This window comes from Terrapene carolina, unplaced genomic scaffold, assembly GCF_002925995.2.
Source record: "Terrapene carolina triunguis isolate 2854851 unplaced genomic scaffold, T_m_triunguis-2.0 Scaffold227, whole genome shotgun sequence".
NCBI lineage: Eukaryota > Metazoa > Chordata > Testudines > Emydidae > Terrapene > Terrapene triunguis.
In genome coordinates, this window is record NW_020664578.1 from 3,514,060 (window position 1) to 3,537,777 (window position 23,718).

Consider the following 23,718-nt stretch of genomic DNA (forward strand, 5'->3'; position numbering starts at 1 on the left):
CACTATTAAGCAACATATTTAATAATATCAGCTGTCAAAGAGGTATGGTTTAATGATGGGAACAGAGGCCTGGGGCCAGGACTTTCTGATTTCCAATCCCTGCCTTGACAATTACTTCTACTGTGGGTTTCTGTAAATCTTCTTATTCACTTGGGCAAGTCTACTTAATATTTCCCTTCTGTAAAATGATGTTTGCAACGTTTATTGACCTAGGTATTATCAGGACTGATGTTTATAAAGCATTCTGAACAAGAAAAATATTGATTATTATACCATCCTGCCCACCATCTTGCATGCAGAACTTTTCTTCAACATAGTGATGGGTTTTGCATAAAAATCAATGGCAAGATATTCCCCATAGTTACATTTTTTTCCTATGCCCACTCTATTTTCTTGTTAACTGTACTAAAACAGAGAAACTTTACAAATGACTGTTTTATAAATAGCAGATGGTTGGCTTTTGCAACCAATACAACAAAAATATTTTCTAAAGGATAATGAAAGACATTTTTATATAAATGTACAGTAGAAAATACAATATAAGATATAAACAATTATTTTACAAGGAACGCACAAGATAAAAGGTACACTGAAATACACAAGGGAAATATAAAAGTTTGTACAAAATAAAGAATATCTATTTTAACACTGCTAAAGAAAATACAGGGCAGGGTAGACAGGCCAGAAGCAGGACACAAATATTTTACCCACAAATATTCTGCACCCAGTGAAGCTCCAATGGAATTTCAAGAGGAAACTGTGGCCAGTGTGGGTCTGTAGTAGAGAGGCCCCAATAAAGCCAAACTATGAAGGAAGCTGCTGAGAGTACGGGCTCATAGGCATTGGGCCTCTGAACGGATGATCAGGGCCTATCACGGATTCTCTGGGAACCACTAGATTTGTGCACTGAGTCCATAGTCTCCCCAGCCCCTCCACACAGATAGTGGTGATACCCTACAAGGGGATCTTCATGGAGATTACTGCCTCAGAGCCACATCATGGTTCGGCCCTGACCTTCAACACAGTTTATATCAGTAGTATAGAGTGTCCCGTAGAGTGTATGACATATGCACTAAAAGATGCAATTAATTCTAATTAGCTAACTATGAAAGCTCCAAGTCTGAAACTAGTCTAAGGTTAGTTACAATACATCTCTTTTTATATATGCTATAGTTTTATCCTCTAAAGCAGAATTTTAAAAAAGGAAGAAAAAAATGGGGGAAAACCCAGAGAAAGGAATTCCAGCACAGATCTTTACAACTCAGACTGGCCTGATAGGTTAGTGTTAAAAGACTATATTACATTTGATAGTGTTTTCAACAAAGACTAGTAGCTGCTCCATGATAGCAAGTTCTCAGCATGTTGGTAAGATGATTCGTTAAAGCTGAATTCCATTCAACACTATCTTTGGAAGAAAATTTGAATGAATATTCAGCGTATGACCCATCATTTTTTAAAGTGGCCCATCTGCTGAGGACTAACTGACCCTCTTGATTTCAAGAATTAACATTGTGCATGTGATTGTGTACTTTGACTTAATATAGTATTAATTATTTCACTATGTTAATATTAAGAGTAATTATTTCACTTATTGTCCCTTGAAGTTTAGCATTAATGTAAAGGTGTATTCCAGCCAAAATCAACCCCAGATACAGTTCCTTCTGACAGTCTATTTCTAGACAAGATGGGAATAATTTGCAGAGGGGCTATGAGTGGAAGGCATGACCACATCAGTGAGCATACATGGATAGACATCTCAATCATATCCCCTGACTATTAGATCACATCATATATAAAGCCCCTTCTGCAGCTCTAGTCATGGAAAGTCTGTGGGGAAACCACTTTCTGATTGTGACTGTAAGAGACTAGAATAAGTACAGCCAACTTCTGCCCTGTGCTCCTATTGCTGGCTGTGGGTTTTCTGGAGGCTGGCTATTTTGCAGTGCCAGAATTTGGCCCACTGAACTGTGTAGAAGTTACAAAGACAAAAAGAAAGTCAAGGATATGCAAGTGAAAATATTGGAATAGAGCCCAAAGGGCAATCAACCCTTTTAGAGTCTGCACTTATGCGATGTTATTTTAATGGACTTGCTTACTGTTTATCCAAAGTAACTTCAGCTACTGTATATGCTTGATATAACACACTCATGTGAATGAACACAGAGAATCAATATATTTGAATATGAACTTAAAAGTCTAGCTAAACAAAGTCATATTTCAATAAAGTACCATTAAATACTAACAAACTTCTAATATTTTATTTTGGTGGTAAAATACTTGAATTCACTTTGGCTGAATAACATTAGCTTGAAGAATTTTTATTAAACAAATTAATGATTTTTTCTAGGAAAAGAAAAAGTTCAAATCCACTTCTTTTTCAGTTTCTTTTCCTTCTACCCTAGAGACTGAAATTGAGATGAAGATATTTTTATAGAGCTTAACTTTGCTTTTTTCCTCCCAATTTGCAATATGAGAATTTATTTCACCTCAACACTTTTAGATTTTAGTCAGTGTTTCACAGGAATTTTTTAAATTGAGGCATGTTAAGGAGTTTCTGAGGGGGTTTTGGCAGAAGTTTTGGTCAAATGTTTAACATTTTCCTGTGCCTGCTTCAGCATCTGCTGTAGTAAAATACTAATGAATATCTTTAATTCTCTTAGCAGTTCATGCATGTGGCCAAGTTGCATTTGTTTTGATCTGCTGTTAGGATTGTTTGGTATGTGTTTTACTGTTTCTGACAGCTTCAAATGAGTAACTAGGCTAGCAGTGTTTGCTTCCTTTCTGTGCCAATTACTTGTCTTCTGTCTCTTAAAATGAGTTGACATCATTATGGTACTTCCAAATTTGCTGTGAATGGGGATTTTCTAGTAATCAATCCTACATTTACTATTTTGTGGTGAATTTTATAAACTGATTTTTTTCATCTGTTTATCTTTTAAACCTTCGAATAAAAGCTATAATTTTGTGCCTCTAGATCTTTCTGCCATTCCCTTTTCTATTTTCTTTATCTGCTTTACCGTTTCTTTGTTCCCTTTGGTTTTTAAAACACTATTCTGTTCATTTGCTCTAACTGTATTGAGTCTGAATTTATGCTAAGAATTATGTTTTGTTTTTTTTAAAGAAACAGAATGAGGAGTTTTCCAAGAGTTCATGTGTGACATCTTTCTTTTCTTTTCTGCTCTTCCCATATGTTTTGGGAAGGACAGTATTCCTGGAGGCTGAGCAGTACTTTTTGATAATATTAGAATTTTCAAGTTTGGTTTTTGTGTTCCTATGGAAACATGAGACTTATTTGGGGATTTTTTTATTTTAAGACTAATATCAATTCCTGTAACTTTTTCATTACCAACTGTTCTGTGTCTTGCAAGGTATTTAAGAAAATCACCAAATTTCTGCAAGAAATTATTCAAAGATCTTTCTCTTGTATTTCTTCTAAAACCAATTAGGTTTCTCCTTAGTCTTTTTGATAATTTACTCTGAACAGTAACTGGCGTAACATAAACTGTCAAATAGTTGGATGAGTTATCGTGAACTACTGGATTTTTAAAAACCTTTACTCTTTTCTGTATGTATATTTCTCTTTTTCTTCTTTCCTTCAGTACTAACATTTGCTCCTTCTTGGCATTACTTGTTGAGTTCTTTTTTCTCCAGTTAGCTTTTCTGTTCTTAATATATTTAGTATATTTTAATGTTTGTTGTTTTTTGGCTTTTCCAGTACAGGGATATAATCCTCTGACACATTTAGGAGTTTGTTTCTGATTTCTAAACTTTATATTCCTATCTTGTTCCTGCATTTTGCCTTTACAGGTCTGTTTGTTTTCTATCATAAATATTTGTGTTTTATTGTATTTTCTGGAAATCCAGCTGTCATTTCTTGTGGCCCTTAGTATTGACTTTGCTAAAATAAATCTTTTCCTCCTTTTTTCCAAAGGTATTCTTCTCCTTTTTTCAGAAGCCCACCTAATCTTCTGTGAAACATCAGAGTCTATGTAAGTATTTCGCTTTTTCTGAGTAATGATCTCCTGAAGATTCTAAAAAAGAAAAAATAATATAATAAATTTTAGTATGCTCCATAGTGCATGTGTGTGTGTAATTTAGATAGATAGATAGATAGATAGATCTGCTATCTGCTGCAAGTCACAGACTACCTATTTACATCTGTAAGGTACCTAGAAATTGTCATACTGGACTTTTCCACCTAGTCCAGTATCCTGTCTTTGACAGTGGCTGTTACCAGAGAAATGAACAAGAAATCCCACAATGAACAGTTTGGAACAACTGCAGAAGGTTAGGAATAACAGGAGAAGCTGCATCCTGACATCCATAAATTAGTGGTCGGTTTATAAGCTGAAGCATGAAGGTTTATAATTGTACAAAAAAAACTTAACTTATGTAACTGTAGATGTTCTCATTATTCATGTAAATGTCCCTATTCCATTTTTGAATCCTGCTATACTCTTAGCCACAATGATAGCTTGTAGTAATGAGTACCACAGGTTAATTATGCTTTTTTGTTTTGTTTTCCCATACAAACACACTATTGCCTGGTTTCTGAAGTGTTTTGGGATTTTTTTTGTTCAAATGCTTTAAGAAAACACATAATGTTGATTTAAAAATACAAGGGGAGGCCTATCTTAATTGTATAAGCAGTCTGCAAGCTACAGACTAAATTTAATATATACATATTAATTCTTCACATTGATGCTTGTGTAGTCATTTATACATGTGCAAATTGAGTATAAAATATCACCAAAATCAGAGTGGCAGCATTTTACACCTTACTTTCATTCAGTTTGCACATTGTAAATGACTACACAAGATACAAGGAAGTGGAGAATCAGACCTTGTCTACATTGAGAATTTATCCTGCTTGCAGCAATCATTAGTTAGCTATCAGTGCAGCTGCACTGTTGCAAACCCTGACTCTAGACAAGGAAAGCTATGATTTGCACCAGTGGCGCATACTCCTACCTGAAACTGAAGGGAAGCTCCCCTAGTACACATAGGAGTTTTCCTTATCTACATTTGAGGTTTACATTAGTTCAGCTATAATAGATGGTCATTGATTAGGAATTTGCTCTGATTTCAACAAGGCAAGTAAGGTCCTCAGGCTCTTAAGTCCATAGTTATAGACTCATAGACTTTAAGGTCAAAAGAACATTACATAAGAACGGCCATACTGGGTCAGACCAAAGCTCCATCCAGCCCAGTATCCTCTCTACCAACAGTGGCCAATGCCAGACACCCCAGAGGGAGTGAACCTAACAGGTAATGATCAAGTGATCTCTCTCCTGGCATCCATCTCCACCCTCTGACAAACAGAGGCTAGGGACACCATTCCTTACCCGTCCTGGCTAATAGCCATTAATGGACTTAACCGCCATGAATTTATCTAGTTCTCTTTTAAACCCTGTTATAGTCCTAGCCTTCACAACCTCCTCAGGCAAAGAGTTCCACAGGTTGACTGTGTGCTGTGTGAAGAAGTATCAGAGGGGTAGCCGTGTTAGTCTGGATCTGTAAAAAGCAACAAAGAGTTCTGCGGCACCTTAAAGATTAACAGATGTATTGGAGCATAAGCTTTCGTGGGTGAATACCCACTTTGTCACCCACGAAAGCTTATGCTCCAATACATCTGTTAGTCTTTAAGGTGCCACAGGACTCTTTGTTGTGTGAAGAAGAACTTCCTTTTATTTGCTTTAAACCTGCTTTCATTTGGTGGCCCCTAGTTCTTATATTATGGGAACAAGTAAATAGCTTTTCCTTATTCACTTTCTCCACACCACTCATGATTTTATATACCTCTATCATATCCCCCCTTAGTCTCCTCTTTTCCCTTGGGGAGAGGGATAGCTCAGTGGTTTGAGCATTGGGCTGCTAAACCAAGGATAGTGAGTTCAATCCTTGAGGGGGCCACTTAGGGATCTGGAGCAAAAATCAGTACTTAGTCCTGCTAGTGAAGGCAGGGGGCTGGACTCAATGACCTTTCAAGGTCCCTTCTAGTTCTAGGAGTTAGGATATCTCCATTCCAAGCTGAAAAGTCCTAGCCTCTTTAATCTCTCCTCATATGGGACCATTCCAAACCCCTAATCATTTTAGTAGCCCTTCTCTGAACCTTTTCTAATGCCAGTATATCTTTTTTGAGATGAGGAGACCACATCTATACGCAGTATTCAAGATGTGGGCGTACCATGGATTTATATAAGGGCAATAAGATAGTCTCCATCTTATTCTCTATCCCTTTTTAAATTATTCCTAACATCCTGTTTGCTTTTTTGACTGCCGCTGCACAGTGCGTGGACGTCTTCAGAGAACTATCCACGATGACTCCAAGATCTCTTTCCTGATTAGTTGTAGCTAAATTAGCCTCCATTATATTGTATGTATAGTTGGGGTTATTTTTTCCAATGTGCATTACTTTACATTTATCCACATTAAATTTCATTTACCATTTTGTTGCCCAATCACTTAGTTTTTTGAGATCTTTTTGAAGTTCTTCACAGTCTGCTTTGGTCTTAATTATCTTGAGCAGTTTAGTATCATCTGCAAACTTTGCCACCTCACTGTTTACCCCTTTCTCCAGATCATTTATGAATAAGTTGAATAGGATTGGTCCTAGGACTGACCCTTGGGGAACACCACTAGTTACCCCTCTCCATTCTGAAAATTTACCATTTATTCCTACCCTTTGTTCCCTGTCTTTTAACTAGTTCTCAATCCATGAAAGGATCTTCCCTCTTATCCCATGACAACTTAATTTACATAAGAGACTTTGGTGAAGGACCTTGTCAAAGGCTTTCTGGAAATCTAAGTACACTATGTCCACTGGATCCCCCTTGTCCACATGTTTGTTGACCCCTTCAACGAACTCTAATAGATTAGTAAGACATGATTTCCCGTTACAGAAACCATGTTGACTTTTGCCCAACAATTTATGTTCTTCTATGTGTGTGACAATTTTATTCTTTACTATTGTTTCAACTAATTTGCCCGGTACTGACGTTAGACTTACCAGTCCATAACTGCCAGGATCACCTCTACAGCCCTTTTTAAATATTGGCGTTACATTAGCTATCTTCCAGTCATTGGGTACAGAAGCCGATTTAAAGGACAGGTTACAAACCATACTAGTTAATAGTTCCGCAATTTCCATTTGAGTTCTTTCAGAACTCTTGGGTAGATGTCATCTGGTCCCAGTGACTTGTTACTGTTAAGTTTATCAATTAATTCCCAAACCTCTTCTAGTGACACTTCAATCTGTGACAATTCCTCAGATTTGTCACCTACAAAGGACAGCTCAGGTCTGGGAGTCTCCCTAACATCCTCAGCCGTTAAGACTGAAGCAAAGAATTCATTTAGTTTCTCCGCAATTATTTTATCGTCTTTAAGTGCTCCTTTTTTATCTCGATCGTCTGTTCTTCAAACTCCTTTTTGGCTTTTCTTATTACATTTTTACACTTAATTTGGCAGTGTTTATGCTCCTTTTTATTCACCTCACTTGGATTTGACTTCCACTTTTTAAAAGATGCCTTTTTATCTCTCACTGCTTCTTTTACATGGCTGTTAAGCCACGGTGATTCTTTTTTAGTTCTTTTACTGTGTTTTTTAATTTGAGGTATACATTTAAATTGGGCCTCTATTATGGTGTCTTTGAAAAGTGTCCATGCAGCTTGCAGGGATTTCCCTCTAGTCACTGTACCTTTTAATTTCTGTTTAACTAACCTCCTCATTTTTGCATAGTTCCCCTTTCTGAAATTAATTACCACAGTGTTGGGCTGTTGAGGTGTTCTTCCCACCACAGGAATGTTAAATGGACCATTGTGATCATGTCTGACCTACTGCACGTTTCAGGTCGCAGAACCCCACCCAGAGACTCACCATCTTATATCACTAGAACAAGTAACTCTTTAATAGACATTTTTTCATACCACATTTGAAGGGTGGGGCTGCTATTGTACTAAAATAAATTAAAATAATTTAATTAAGAATAAGTTGTTTACAGAACTATTATTGTATATTTATTATTCATATAGAGAGATTTATTGTGCAACCAATAATATATGTACAATATTAATCACTTATAGATGATGTATTTCATTTGTCACAAATTTATGGGGCTTAGTTGCATTTTTTATGTTACTAGGTTTAAGTAATACTTGCATTGTTTTTACAAATTTGCAACACAAAATAGAGCAGCACAAAAGTTGAATAGCCACTTAAGTTCCAAACATAGGAGTCTCTATTGTATCTGAAGCTTTGGATTTATGTGCAGATCTTCTAATAGTGCTCTGTGTGCAAATCCTCTAAACAGAGATACCAGCGGAAGAATGGATTTAAGAAAATTTACTGGTTTATTTTTTAGAAACACAAATTCTAAATAAAAAACAATGGTGGTTGGCCCCAAATCTTCTATTAAAGGCATGTTTCCAGGCATGGGGAGGCTATCCCTGCAGCCCTCCCCCTTCCGCATGAGACCCCACTCTCTGCGGCAGGAGCCCTGAGCCCCCTGCCCACCCCCACCCCCCAAGGCCAGAGAAGCCCTGGGCCGTCTGGAACCCCGAGCCACCCTTCCCTACCCCCACCACCGGAGGAGCCCCAGGCCAGACCAAGCAGCCACAACCTCGGGCTGGCCCGAGGACCCCACTCCAGTGTTCCACAGCAGTGGCTCCCTGGCCTGTTATATCCACCGCCCATGGCCTATGCCTCCCTACTCACACACCCTTAACCCTCATCTGCACAACATGGGGGAAATCAGCCACAATGTGTCCTCTATGCTTGGTCCAAGTAATAGAATGATCAGTCTTTATATTGTATTTGGTAATTGTATCTAACTTTCCATTCTTACCTTCAAAGGTAACTGTTTCCTAGGTATTACTTCTGTTGGTTCCAAATCTCCCAGAATCTTTGACATTATTTCATTAATTTCTTCATTGCTCTGGTGCATATGTGATGTCAATAATTCCTCCTCTGTTGAAATAAGTCATCATAAAAAAACCTGTCAAAGGGATGCACTAAATATATCAAACAAACAATAGCTTGAGTTCCATTTTTGGAAATTATTTGATAAAGTATATTTGTTTAGAATACATCTGAACATTTTATATGTTTTAAAATGGGCTGGATAAAAGGAGGACATTACAAAGGGGTTCAGAACCATGCAGAGTCAATTAGATACCTTAACCTCATTTTATATATATTATGAAGATGCTAGTCGTGACTCCATAGTAAAAGAAATCTTGAAAAATATAGTTAAAGTGTGAATTTATTTAATCAGTTCTGTAGGGAAAAAAAATATTACTTCCCAAACTCACAGTGCTTTTTAATGGGATCAAATATTTTAATTTTTGTGAAAGCTTTATGTGATTCCATTGAATAGGTTTAATAAAATTAGAAGCATTTAAAAATATATATTGTTTTTCATGTACACTGATTTTATAACATTTCTTTGTGCCCCTCTGGTTTAATATTGCTAGAAATTAGAAACGTAAAACTAATTAGTATAGGATATGTGTTTAATTTAACATTTACACAATAAAGTACAGCTTATTCCATAACTACTTCCATTTATGCCACGGTATTGACAACGAATACATTTGATGATGAATGCATTTTATGATAATGTAAGGAAAGCATTTTATTTACTACAGATAGAGAAGGCATTTTGCTGCAATGAAGCCAATTTAGGCCTGGTCTACACTACGAGTTTAGGTCGAATTTAGCAGCGTTAAATTGAATTAAGCCTGGACATGTCCACACGACGAAGCCCTTTTTTTCGACTTAAAGGGCCCTTTAAACCGGTTTCTTTACTCCACCTCCGACGAGGGGATTAGCGCTGAAATCAGCCTTTCCGGGTCGGATTTGGGGTAGTGTGGACGGAATTCGACGGTATTGGCCTCCAGGAGCTATCCCAGAGTGCTTCATTGTGACCGCTCTGGACAGCACTCTCAACTCAGATGCACTGACCAGGTAGACAGGAAAAGCCCCGCGAACTTTTGAATTTCATTTCCTGTTTGCCCAGCGTGGAGAGCACAGGTGACCACACAGAGCTCATCAGCACAGGTAACCATGGAGTCCCAGGATCGCAAAAGAGCTCCAGCATGGACCGAACGGGAGGTACGGGATCTGCTCGCCATATGGGGAGACGAATCAGTGCTAGCTGAACTCCGTAGCAGTAAACGAAATGGCAAAATATTAGAAAAAGTCTCAAAGGCCATGAAGGACAGAGGCCATAACAGGGACGCACAGCAGTGCCGCGTGAAAATTAAGGAGCTAAGGTAAGCCTACCACAAAGCCAGAGAGGCAAACAGAAGGTCCGGGGCAGAGCCGCAGACATGCGCTTCTATGCGGAGCTGCATGCCATGCTAGGGGGTGCAGTCACCACTACCCCAACCGTGTGCTTTGACTCCATCAATGGAGAAGCATGCAACAGGGAAGCGGGTTCGGGGTATGAGGAAGATGATGATGAAGACAATGAAGATAGCTCACAGCAAGGAAGCAGAGAAACCGGTTTCCCCAACAGCCAGGATATGTTTATCACCCTGGACCTGGAACAAGTAACCCCCGATCTCACCCAAGGCGTGCTCCCAGATCCTGAGAGTGCACAAGGGACCTCTGGTGAGTGTACCTTTGTAAATATTACACATGATTTAAAAGCAAGTGTGTTTAATGATTAATGATTAATTTGCCCTGGCAATCGCGGCCAGTACAGCTACTGGAAAAGTCTGTTAACGTGTATGGGGATGGAGCGGAAATCCTCCAGGGACATCTCCAGAAAGCTCTCCTTCATGTACTCCCAAAGCCTTTGCAAAAGGTTTCTGGGGAGGGCTGTCTTATCCCGTCCGCCATGGTAGGACACTTTACCACGCCAGGCCAGTAGTACGTAGTCTGGAATCATTGCATAACAAAGCATGGCAGCGTATGGTCCCGGTGTTTGCTGGCATGCAGACAACATCCATTCCTTATCTCTCTTTGTTATCCTCAGGAGAGTGATATCATTCACGGTCACCTGGTTGAAATGGGGTGATTTTATTAAGGGGACATTCAGAGGTGCCCGTTCCTGCTCAGCTGAACAGAAATGTTCCCCGCTGTTAGCCACGTGGTGGGGGGGAGGGGTGAAGTGATCATCCCAGAGAATTGGGTGTGGCAGGGGGAGGGGGGTTAGTTGGGTTTGTGCTGCATGTTAACCCGGAAACCGCAGCCCCTCCTTTTACATTGCAAACCCATTGTAAATGGCCAACCCAACGGGTGCGTGGTATGGGAAATGAGGACGCTGCTGTTTGAAACCATTCCCACATATTATGAAGGTTAAAAAAGCCAAAAGACTATGGCTTACCATGGCTGCCTGCAAGCCGAATTCTGTTGCCTGGCACTGCGTGAGTGATCTCTCACACCAAACCGGCAGGCCCTCAATATAAGAGGAAAAATGCGGCCTTGTAACAAAAGCACATGTGCTGTGTAATGTGAACAGCAAAATTTAACGTGAAAGAGTGTACCCATTGTTCTCTAAAATGTGTCTTTTTTAACCACCTCTCCCTTCTCCTCCACCAGCTGCAAATGTTTCTCCTTCGCAGAGGCTAGTGAAGATTAGAAGGAGAAAACGGCAGACTTGGGATGATATGTTCTTGGAGCTCCAGATGTCCTCCCATGCTGACAGAGCACAGCAGAATGCGTGGAGGCAGTCAATGTCAGAGTGCAGAAAAGCACAATATGAACGAGAGGAGAGGTGGCGGGCTGAATCGCGGGCTGAAGAGAGCAAGTGGCGGGCTGAAGAGGATAGGTGGCGTCAGCTTGCTGACAGAAGGCAAGAGTTGATGCTCCGGCTGCTGGAGCATCAAACTGATATGCTCCAGCGTATGGTTGAGCTGCAGGAAAGGCAGCAGGAGCAGAGACCGCCGCTACAGCCCCTGTGTAACCAATAGCCCTCCTCCCCAAGTTCCATAGCCTCCTCACCCAGACGCCCAAGAACGTGGTGGGGGGGCCTCTGGCCACCCAGCCACTCCACCCCAGATGATTGCCCAAGCATCAGAAGGCTGGCCTTCAATAAGAGTTAAAGTTTTAAAGTTTTAAACTGCAGTGTGTCCTTGTCCTTCACTCCTCCCCCACCCCTCCCGGGCTACCTTGGCAGTTATCCCCTTAGTTGTGTGATGAATTAATAAAGAATGCATGAATGTGAAGTAACAATGACTTTATTGCCTCTGCAAGCAGTGCTCGAAGGGGGGAGGGGAGGGTGGTTAGCTTACAGGAAAGTAGAGTGAACCTGGGGGGGGGTTCATCAAGGAGAAACAAACAGAAGTTTCACACCATAGCCTGGCCAGTCACAAAACTGGTTTTCAAAGCTTCTCTGATGTGCACCGCGCCCTGCTGTACTCTTCTAACCGTCCTGGTGTCTGGCTGCGCATAATCAGCGGCCAGGCGATTTGCCTCAACCTCCCACCCCACCATAAATGTCTCCCCCTTACTTTCACAGCGCACAGCAAGCAGCAATAACAATGGGGATATTGGCTTCGCTGAGGTCTATCCGAGTCAGTAAACTGCGCTAGCGCGCTTTTAAACGTCCAAATGCACATTCTACCACCATTCTGCACTTGCTCAGCCTATAGTTGAACAGGTCCTGACTACTGTCCAGGCTGCCTGTGTACGGCTTCATGAGCCATGGCATTAAGGGGTAGGCTGGGTCCCCAAGGATAACTATAGGCATTTCAATATCCCCAACGGTTATTTTCTGGTCCGGGAAGAAAGTCCCTTCCTCCAGCTTTTGAAATAGACCAGAATTCCTGAAGACGCGAGCAGCATGTACCTTTCCCGGCCATCCCACGTTGATGTTAGTGAAACGTCCCTTGTGATCCACCAGGGCTTGCAGCAGCATTGAAAAGTACTCTTTTCGGTTTATGTACTCGGTGGCTTGGTGCTCCAGTGACAAGATAGGGATATGGGTTCCGTCTATTGCCCCACCACAGTTAGGGAATCCCAATGCAGCAAAGCCATACACTATGACCTGCACGTTTCCCAGAGTCACTACCCTAGATATCAGCAGGTCTTTGATTGCGTTGATTACTTGGATCACAGCAGCTCCCACAGTAGATTTGCCCACTCCAAATTGATTCCCGACTGACTGGTAGCTGTCTGGCGTTGCAAGCTTCCACAGGGCTATCACCACTCGCTTCTCAACTGTGAGGGCTGCTCTCATCCTGGTATTCTGGCGCTTCAGGGCAGGGGAAAGCAAGTCACAAAGTTCCATGAAAGTGCCCTTACACATGCGAAAGTTTCGCAGCCACTGGGAATCGTCCCACACCTGCAACATGATGCGGTCCCACCAGTCTGTGCTTGTTTCCCGGGCCCAGAATCGGCATTCCACGGCATCAACCTGCCCCAGTAACACCATGATTTGCACATTGCTGGGGCCCGTACTTTGTGAGAGGTCTATGTCCATGTCAATTTCTTCATCACTCTTGTCGCCGTGCTGCAATCGCCTCCTCGCCTGGTTTTGCTTTGGCATGTTCTGGCTCTGCATATACTCCAGGACAATGCGCATGGTGTTCATAGTGCTCATAATTGCCGTGGTGATCTGAGCGGGCTCCATGATCCCAGTGCTATGGTGTCTGGGCTGAAAAAAGGCGCGAAACTATTGTCTGACTGCGGGAGGGAGGGGCGAGTGACGACATGGCTTACAGGGAATTAAAATCAACAAAGGTGGCTGTGCATCAGGGAGAAACACAAACAACTGTCACACAGAATGGCCCCCCCAAAGATTGAACTCAAAACCCTGGGTTTAGCAGGCCGTTGATTTCACGGAGGGAGGGGGAAGCAAATGAATACAGAACAAATCTGGTCCATCTATCTTTTACATCTTAGGCTGGCAGCAGACGGTGCAGCATGACTGATAGCCATCATCATCTTCTGGGTGCTTGGCAGAAGATGCTGCATTACGATTGCTTGCCATCATCGTCAAGACGGTGCAATAGGACTGCCGGCAGGACTGAGTCTCCAGGAGACAAAACATGACTGCCCAGGCGCCTCTGACCGAACTCACTGAGGAATATGACGATGATGGATACCAATCATAATACACCATCTACTGCCAAAAGGCAAGGAGCTGCTGCTGTATAGCAATGCAGTCCCACGTCTGCCGGCACCCAGATGACATATGGTGACGGTGAGCTGAGCTGAGCAGGCTCCATGCTTGCCGTGGTATGTCATCTGCACAGGTAACCCAGGAAAAAAGGCGCGAAACGATTGTCTGCCGTTGCTCTCACGGGGGGGGGGGGACCTGACGACATGTACCCAGAATCCCCCGCGACACTGTTTTTGCCTCATCAGGCATTGAGATCTCAACCCAGAATTCCAATGGCCGGCGGAGACTGCAGGATAGCTACCCACAGTGCAACGCTCCGGAAGTCGAGGCTAGCCTCTGTACTGTAGACGCGGTCCGCCGACTTAATGCACTTAGAGCATTTTATGTGGGGACACACACAATCGACTGTATAAAAATGATTTCTATAAAACCGGCTTCTATAAATTCGACCTAATTTCATAGTGTAGACATACCCTTAGACTGTATTAGATAAAAGCTGCAGTCCGGATTTACAGACTAAGGGCTTGTCTTCACTACCCGCCTGGATCGGCGGATAGAAATTGATCTCTTGGGGATCGAATTATCGCATCTCGTCGGGACGCGACAATCGATCCCCGAATCGACGCGCGTACTACACCAGCCCAGCGGGGTAAGTCACCTCACAGCGGGGTAAGTCGGATCGGATATGTCGAATTCAGCTGAATTTGCATATCTTAAATCAATCCCCCCCAGTGTAGACCTAGCCTTAGGCGCTTACTCCTACCCCGCTGTGAGGACGGCGACAAATCGACCGCCTCGGCTCCCCCATCGACGGCGCTTACTCCTACCTGGGCTGGTGGAGTACACGCATCGATTCGGGGATTGATTGTCGCGTCCCGACGAGACGCGATAATTCGATCCCCGAGAGATCGATTTCTACCCGCCAATCCAGGCGGGTAGTGAAGACAAGCCCTTAGATTAAGACGTCACAGCAGGGCCTCCAGAACCCCTGCCTTCATACCCCATGGCTGTCCTTGGCATCTTCCCCAGCTGTTCCATCTCCTCCTGTCAGAAGGCTTACCTCACCCTTATTTTTCCACTTCCCCTCCATCAGTATTTGTAATAACCCAATCACACAGACAGGCAACCAAAATCAATTCAATTAATTTTATTTCAATTCAGTAATACTTTATTGGCCTGATGAGTTATACAAGTATTGCCACAGTGTAAGAGAGACAGAACACTAACAGCTCTATCATAAGTAGGTACAATTTGCTCAGTATCAGCAGGGGACAATTTGTCTTTGCAACCTTTCACTTCTTGAGTAACAGTGCTTATATTCATATTGAGATTACTCTATTAACAAGTGTATGTAATAATGTTTCTAAACCAGAGTTCCATTTCTGAACAGTACTGCCCTCTTCATATACAGTGGAGCTGCTCTGTGCCAGGCTAGATCTCTAGCATAAATGAGACTGGTCTCATTTGTGCTGGGCTCCCACAAAGCCCAAAATATCTCAAGACATCAAGAAGGTTGTAAGGTTAATATTCAAAGCATTTTAAATTCGTAACTATTGTGCCAATCTGTATCTAGGTTTCAGGAGTCCTGAATCAATTCACCAAAACACAGTTTTGTAATTTAATATAATTAAGAAGCCTAAACTGATCCTTAGCCACATCTCAGAATCACCACAGAACAAATAGTCGCTACTCAGAACAAGAGAAGCCCCAAACTTGAATAGTACTATGTTTGGAGTTAGTCTGTGCTATTTACCTCCCCTTAATTAAGAAGCATCAAAGTTCCAAGCAATCGTTAATAGAATAAACAAAACAAAAAAGCTAACACAATACAGAATTATCCTTAATAAGAGTGCTTATGCAGATAAAACATATACAAAGCAGATTTAGACACTCCTACCAATTTTAGTCTTCGGTGCGTTAAATATTCAAATGATAGTTTCAGACAAGAGCAATATGATCTACTTTTACCTGATTCCTTTGGCATTATGATAATATCAGGTTTAGATCTTCTTGACTTCACTGAATCAGTTTTAAAGCTGTCAATCTGTGTTAATCTGACCTTTAAAAAACATAAGTGATTCAGGAAATACTGTGTTTACACTTCTAAAGGCAGTAGTGAATGTGTTTGTTTCACTCAAAAGAAAATGTAAATACAACTATCAAACAGGGGTGCTGGAACAATTTTTATAGTGGGGGTGCTGAGAGCCATTGAACCAAACTGTAAACCCTACATATAATGGAAACCACTTCATGCCAGGGGGTGCTGCAGCACCCACAACACCCCTGGTTCCAGCACCTATGCTATCAAAAGTCTAAATTCAATAGTAATTGTGAGATCTGACAGAATCATAGTAAAAGCCGGGATGGACTAAGCCAGAATTTGGATGTGAGAAACCTAAGGAACCTTCTGGAAGTAGTATTGGTCTTTAAATATCTGGTATTCTTTCTTTAGAGTCAGTGCTTAATCAAATGCTCTGTTGTAGAGCACTGTACTGCAAAATATGCAGAAGGTGTAAAATAAGTTCTTAGCATTTACTGTTGTTAAAGATCCCATGATAATTATGCTAAAGTATGTTAACCCTGATGTCCTGAATAAATTCTAATGTGGATACTCCTGTTCTGCCTACCTAAACTCTCCTTTCCAGTTTCATTTTTAGAAGGTATTTTCCACTTCCTTTACTAAGTTTAAGTATTATTGTTGCATGCTGCTAAACACTGGCTGAATTTCAACAGTAGATGAAGTAATTCCTGAATACAATTTATGCCAGCTCCATTTTTAAAGTATCTTGGGTTCTTTCTGATGAAAGAAGCTGTAACTGACTTACCTGTGATATTGTATAAGTATTTTAAAATCAAAATACATAAGAGTTATAATATAAACATAAAGTCATTATTATTAAATGTGTGTGAACCTATCGGTTAACTTAAATGAAGTGCTATAATAAAAGTTTAAAGTGCTTCAGTATCTAGCATCTAGATACTAGGTTAAATTCATCCATCATGAAACCCCATCAGTTTCAGTGGAGTTTGAAAAATGGGGAAAGTGTTCCATCATTCTTGCTCACAAAGTGCATCACAGAACTCAGTCTACACACAAGCTTACCTAAACCTTTGAGTTTCTTTCCAAAAGACTAGACAACACTCAGCTGTGTTATCAAGTAGTTATATATAGCAGGACTTATAGTTGTTTAAAAGTTTACAACAGCTGGAAACACTGGGTCTCTATCCAGGAACAAACTTTTGTTTTTAAACTTAACTTTTTAAAATGTAAGATAATAAAAAAGACACTTTCAGCAAAACAAAGTTCATCTGAAGCATGACATTTGGTTAATGATTTGCTTAATCGCTTTCATTACATAGGGAGAATATACCTTAAAAATGCTGCTCTGGTCAAAAAATTGACTCTAAAAATCACATTGTGGTGTCCCATTTGTAACTCTCCCTCAAGTATGACCAGCTCCAGAGTGCTCAGTACATATATCAAAATGATTTTTCTATAACCGGCACTGTGACCTGAAAATCCAACTGCATTATTACTGCCTCCTTACATCATCACTAACTAGTACAAAAGATCCTAAACTCAGAATTTAAAAGATGATTCTGTTGACAATGCATACAGATCTTTCAAATAAAACTGTATTGGCTCTGCAGTGCTAACAGTATTTAAAATTTGTTAGTGTCCATTAAGTAAACAGATCGAAATTGAAGGTGCACAAGAAGCAGAAATGTAGAGTAAGAAGGTGCCGGTTTTTGATAGTCACTTCTCTGATTACAACTATGTTTTAATATAGCCTTCCTAATAAATAATAAAAAAGATTTTACCTGGTATGCATTCTTGTGACCTGAGAGAAAAGAGAAAGTTGCATAGTTTAGAAGGATATTTGTGAGACATCTTACTTGACACTCTTTCCAAATACTTTCTTTTGATACTTAAACATTTCCATCCTTTGTTAATTAGAACATACAATCACTCAGCAGTTGTAGATTCTGAATCCAGTCTCCATTTTTATTATATATATTGAATTGTATAATCAATGTTATAAAATTAATTTTCAAAAACATGGAATCTTCCCTTTAATTTTACCAATTTTCCAATTGCATAGTTTACTGTCATTTAGGTGGTCTTAAATACTTTCATGTGTCTTTGATGTTTTAATCCTCGGGTTGGGGAACGCCTGGTTGAAAAAGGATCCTGGCGGCTCCTTTTTGGTTACTCTATGCATTGACATTGTCTACTGTTCTCCTGAACGTCTTATTTGTTTCCTTCTTTCCCTACTCAGTTCTTGCTTTCTGTGTTAAATTCTCACCCCTCACTCAGGTTGTCTCCCCCTTATCCACTAGATCTGTTCCATTTCTACCACTCTCTTGATTTTGCTTCCAATCCGGTTCATTTTTTATTATTGTGTTCAAATGCACTACCTTACCATTCTTTTCCTTTCCCAATCTGTTTCTAAATACTTTTACTCCCATCTCATTCAAAATATTCTCTGCCTCCTATCTTTCCCGCCCACATTCCACTCTTGTATGATCTGTGTGCTGCAGAAAAATTAGAATCCTAATCTCTAAATGGCAGGAGACAGGCCCTCTCCCACTTACCCTTCTATTCTGCATGTGAGCTGTCAGACAGTGCTTCAGAGAGTAGGATTCAAGTAACTTTCATTTTGCTACCCACCTGTCAGCAATGCATAAATGCAAATTTTTAATCTGACTTTATCTTTACTGTTGAAAGAAGAACTAGTAAATGCTAGAACACATCATGTATATTGTTTTAAAGCACCACATAAAAATGGCAAAAGTAACTCTTCTCTCCAACACAAAAATAAATATGTAACCTGAATCCATTTCATTTTCAGGGATAGGCTCCCATTCCCCAATGCCAGAAGCTGCCAGCTTTTATGTAATATGTGGTTTTCCTTTGATTTGTCCTGATATCCATTAAGTTTATTTTTGGATCTTCCCTCATTTTTGGCAGGCGAGTTAAGAGGAATGAGGATAGGGTTTCCTCATCTCAGTTATTTTTTAAAAAGGGACATGGTCAAGATGGAAAGTCCAAAACTGTCCAGGCAAAATCATCAGCCCTAGTAAATTAAGGCTACAACACAATAAAATCCCAGTTTTTTAGGTGACTGGCCACTGAGCAACAAATGCAGATCATGAACCTATGCATACAACATGGTGTCATCTCTCTCTACTGTGCCAGATTGCTTCATTCTTGTGATTAAGTAGGGTATTGGATCCATGTGAACTGCAGCACTCTCACAACTCCCTCCCCAGCCACTTTAGTCTGACCTACTAGCGAACTGGAGCCATTCCCATTCTCATGAATGTACGTACATTTTTGAGTATTTTAATATAAATGGAACACTGAATTGTGTTAGCCATATGACAAATTGCAATCACACGATACATGTAATTTGATAGATGTTTTGCTCTTGACGCAGGAACTTAATTCCAAGCAATTGCTAGGAGCCCTGCCAGGATTTCTAAGTCACAGACTTGCCCAATCTCTTCTTTCAGCAGCAGAACTCACTTACTCCCCACCTCCCCTATTGGCAGCAGGCCTGGAGTAGACAACAACCATCTATCCTGAGACCAGCACAAGAGGCAAGTCCTCATTCAATTCCCCCATTCCTCACGTTCCGCTGAAGTATCAGGGTAGCAACACTAACCACCTCCAACAGCAGGACCAAATGGAAGGCAATTCTTTGCTGAGCTACCCCATATCCAAGGGCCCAATTAAACTCATTTAAATCAATGAGAGTCTATCATTAAAGGAAGTCAGATTAGGCTCCAATAACAGAATGGGATTGCCCTCTGCTTATGACCCTGCTTTTGCCCAGGGTCCCCCTTTCATAGATGGGTTTATAGCGCTGCCAACTCTCATAATATTTTTTTAAAGCCCCATTTCCTTGAGGCATGTGATTAGTGAAGAATTTTGACCTTCATTTAAAGTTTCTAGCCCTTATAGATAGAGAAAAAATTGAAAATATGAACCAAGTGCATCCCAAACTCACAGAAACCAGAAGGCAAATAAAAGGAACCAACATTGTTTTAGTTTTAATTTATTTTTAAACCAATTTAATTATTATTTTGTGGCCTGACTCATGATTTTTTTAACCCTCGCGTTTAGCAACACCAGGTATATATCCCATTTTCTTTTAAACATCTCTTCCCCAAACTGATTGCTGCCAAACTCAAAACGTGCTACCCATCTTGCTTGTAAGGACATGGGGGCTTTTGGGGTTGCCAGTTCTCACAACTTTATCACAAATCTCACAATATTTGATGCTTTTCTTAAAGCCCCAGCTCCTGAATTCATGTGATTACATGAAAATCTCAGCTTGTCTTTAAAAAAGTATGTTTCTACCTCTCACAGTTGCAGAGAGAAGATTGAAAACATTACCCGTAAAGGCTACAGCACCAGAAGACAAATTATATATATATATATATATATATATATATATATATATATATATATTTTCTTTTTAAAAATCATGATTTTCAAGACAATCTCATAATTTTTGAGTGTATGGGATTGGCAACAGTGACTGGTTCAGTAGTTTTTTATATCAAAATTAAAATATACCCCTATGGGTGAAATGTTACCTGGGGTGAGATTAAAACAGCTAGCAAGTAAGAGAAACCAGAATTGGGTGCGTGTCCCACGGGGGATAAAAGCCATAGTGCCCAAATGTGCCTATGAGGGAGTTATGACATCTTGCCAGTACTTATTGAGAGGAAAGGTGGAGCAATGGCCTGATTGGCCTCAGAATCTCCCAGCAGACCAGCAACAAACTCACATGTAAGGAGCGGATCTGGGGTGGTGAGGATATTTTGTAAACTGTGTACCGTACTTGACAGAATTTGCCTTTTTTTTTATATTTGGTTAAACCAGGCAGCAACTGACAAATTAAACGTAACTTTTAAATCTATGAGGGAAATGATTATTTAAAACAATCCTTGAGCTCTCTCGCCCACTACAAAAACCACATTTTTCAGTCTAGATTTGAGGAGAAAGTTCAGGGTTTGGGGCTGGGTGTTTCTCTTCGGCGGGGGAGGGGGATGAAAAATATTAACCAGCTGACAGGAATTAATTTTATTTTTCGGACATTATGTAGCAAATGGTGGTTCAAAGGTGGAATTTATGGCACTGGGCGGGAGTTTCACCCCTCCTCCCTCTTCCCCTACAAAAATAAATCATTGAGCCACAGTGGGGCAAAAGGGCGGGGGCGGGAAGCGGAGGGGCTGGGGAGCGACCGTTGGAGCCGAGGGGGAAGCGCTCGTGCCACTTCAAAGCTTAATCCCCGCGCGCCGGCTGCGCACGAGGCTGGAGGGGAAGGAGAGGGGGAGGGGGAAAACTGCGGCAAATTTCAGCCAGTCAGCGGCGGGTCGCTGCCTAGCCCCTGCAGCTCAATTGGGGAAAACCCGTGGATAACGGCTTTCCCGCGCTCAGGGGCCAATCAGCTCTTGCCTCAAGCAGCCTGCGCTTGGCTGGGTGAAGGGGATGGGGCAGGGCGCCCCATTTTAATCACCACAGGCTTCTCTGAAAAGAGGCTGTTGTGTCCCACTTGTCAGTGTGCACTGAACCGGTGGGGAACAGAAACACAATGAGGAGATGCAGGACAGCACTGAGACACAAGCATAGCGGGGGGAGGGGAGAAGGACCACGAGAGAGCAAAATATGGGGCATAAAGCAGTCACACAAGGGAGGGAATAGGACTAAAGAGGAAGGGGCAGGAAGTGGGGAACAGGTAAATAGAGAAAGTATGAGGAAAAAATGTGCATGGGACTCTTGTGCAGGTTGTGACAAAATGGATGACATAAGCAACAGTGGGTCCTGTGGCACCTTTAAGACTAACAGAAGTATTGGGAGCATAAGCTTTCATGGGTAAGAACCTCACTTCTTCAGATGACTTGCATCTGAAGAAGTGAGGTTCTTACCCACGAAAGCTTATGCTCCCAATACTTCTGTTAGTCTTAAAGGTGCCACAGGACCCTCTGTTGCTTTTTACAGACTCAGACTAACAGGGCTACCCCTCTGATACATAAGCAACAGTATAAACAGAAATCAACTGTTCTTTAAGAGAAAGCACCGTTGATACTGACATAACTGCCCTACCCCAGGAACCCTTCCACTTTCCATAAATGTATCCAGGCAGTAACTGTAGCATAATTAACAGGGCAGACAAAAGCTGTTTTTTTTTTTTAAGGTTTACTAGACTGTAGAGAGAAAGGCACGCTAGTACAGGTCAGGACAACACACGAGCCTGTAAACATGGCACTCATTTTCAGAACACCTATCCCCATGAATGTCTCAAGTCTTCACGTTATTTTTGTATCTAAAGGGAAAGTACTGTGCACTACAGTTAAGTTTTCACCTCTATATATTGGCATATCGCAGTGTAATGTTTTTACTTTTTTGCAGACTTACAAGGCTATGAAACTGTACCAATTCACACCCAAGATATACTCACCTACCCTTTACCATTATAAAAGCCTCATATTTTACTCAGTCCCAACCATCGACCCTCTCCCCCCAAAAAACAAATCCACTGGGGAAATAGGCACATAGAATTTTGTGAAGCTAATTTAATGCCTTCAGTGCTTCAGAAATATATCAAGGGAGTAAGCAGTTGTCTAGGCCAGAAACAAGGGAGGTAACTAGCTTGCTCAAGTGTATCCAGGGGACTTTTGTCAAGGATCCTGGACCAATCTCAAAATCAAAGCAATAGGATCTCTAGCTCCTTGGAAAGTAGAGGGAATAGCTTTTTAAAGTCTTACCTGAAGGAGACCTCAATGTTTCTACATCAGAGAGTAAGAGACTGAGCCAGAAATTTAGTTCCAAGAGATATCTAGCTAACCACTTTTTAAAAAAGCAAGGTCCAAGCTCTTGTCTGTTCTCCCACTATCGATTTTACTTAACAAGATTGAACCAGATTTGTCTATTTACTGTCGTTGAATTGCATCAGTTTACGGAGAAGGCAGGCAGTGCTAGCACTTGCACACTCATTTCTGCATTGAGTTCATGGGGGAAAGCATTTCAATTCTCTTGACATCATTTTAGGTTTATATACAGCTGTCAAAAATCTCTCAGTGCAGAGACCTCACAGCAACAAAATTCAAGAACTAAATTTCTTGGTAAAATAAGGGCTAAGCTTAGGAAAATACAATTCTACAGAAAGTTATTTAATTAGAAGTTTCTTTCAGGAAGCTAATATGAATCTGGGTGGTCGGTTACTTAGAGTGTAAGGTCTTTGGGACAGTGACGGTATGGCATGTAGCAAATAGGACCTTGGTCTGTAGGAGCTACTGCAATGTAAATAAATATCAAAACCTGTTAACAAGTTCACTTAAAAAAAAAACAACAGCATGTCAGTCTACTATCTTCTTGGAATCATCGTTTCACAATTGTAGTTACTTGTTTCTCTGAAATATGGAATTCAAAATGCTATTGTGAAAAGTGCTATATAAGAGCTAGGTATTACTGTATTATACAAGGCAGAATTGATTCCCTCCCGCCCCCCCAATGACAACCCAACTGACATATGAACAACACTTAATGTATTTTAAAACTTGAGGGAAGTGCTATTACTTCAATAATAATGTTACAAGGACAGGTAGTTGCGGTTACAAAAAAAGTACAGTGTAAG

The 23,718-nt window shown here is 40.9% G+C and overlaps 1 protein-coding gene across 1 annotated transcript; it reads right to left on the reverse strand.

The window, feature by feature from the left end:
- Positions 1–495: 495 nt before the first annotated feature.
- Positions 496–22,950, reverse strand: LOC112106040. The gene is made up of 5 exons (XM_024199078.1): positions 22,850–22,950; positions 17,891–17,910; positions 16,037–16,127; positions 8,843–8,964; positions 496–4,031 (listed from the first exon to the last, which is right to left on the reverse strand). Exons 3-5 carry the CDS (start codon positions 16,050–16,052, stop codon positions 3,093–3,095), a joined length of 1,077 nt encoding a protein of 358 aa, XP_024054846.1. The 5' UTR covers positions 16,053–16,127; positions 17,891–17,910; positions 22,850–22,950; the 3' UTR covers positions 496–3,092.
- Between the last annotated feature and the right edge of the window lie 768 nt (positions 22,951–23,718).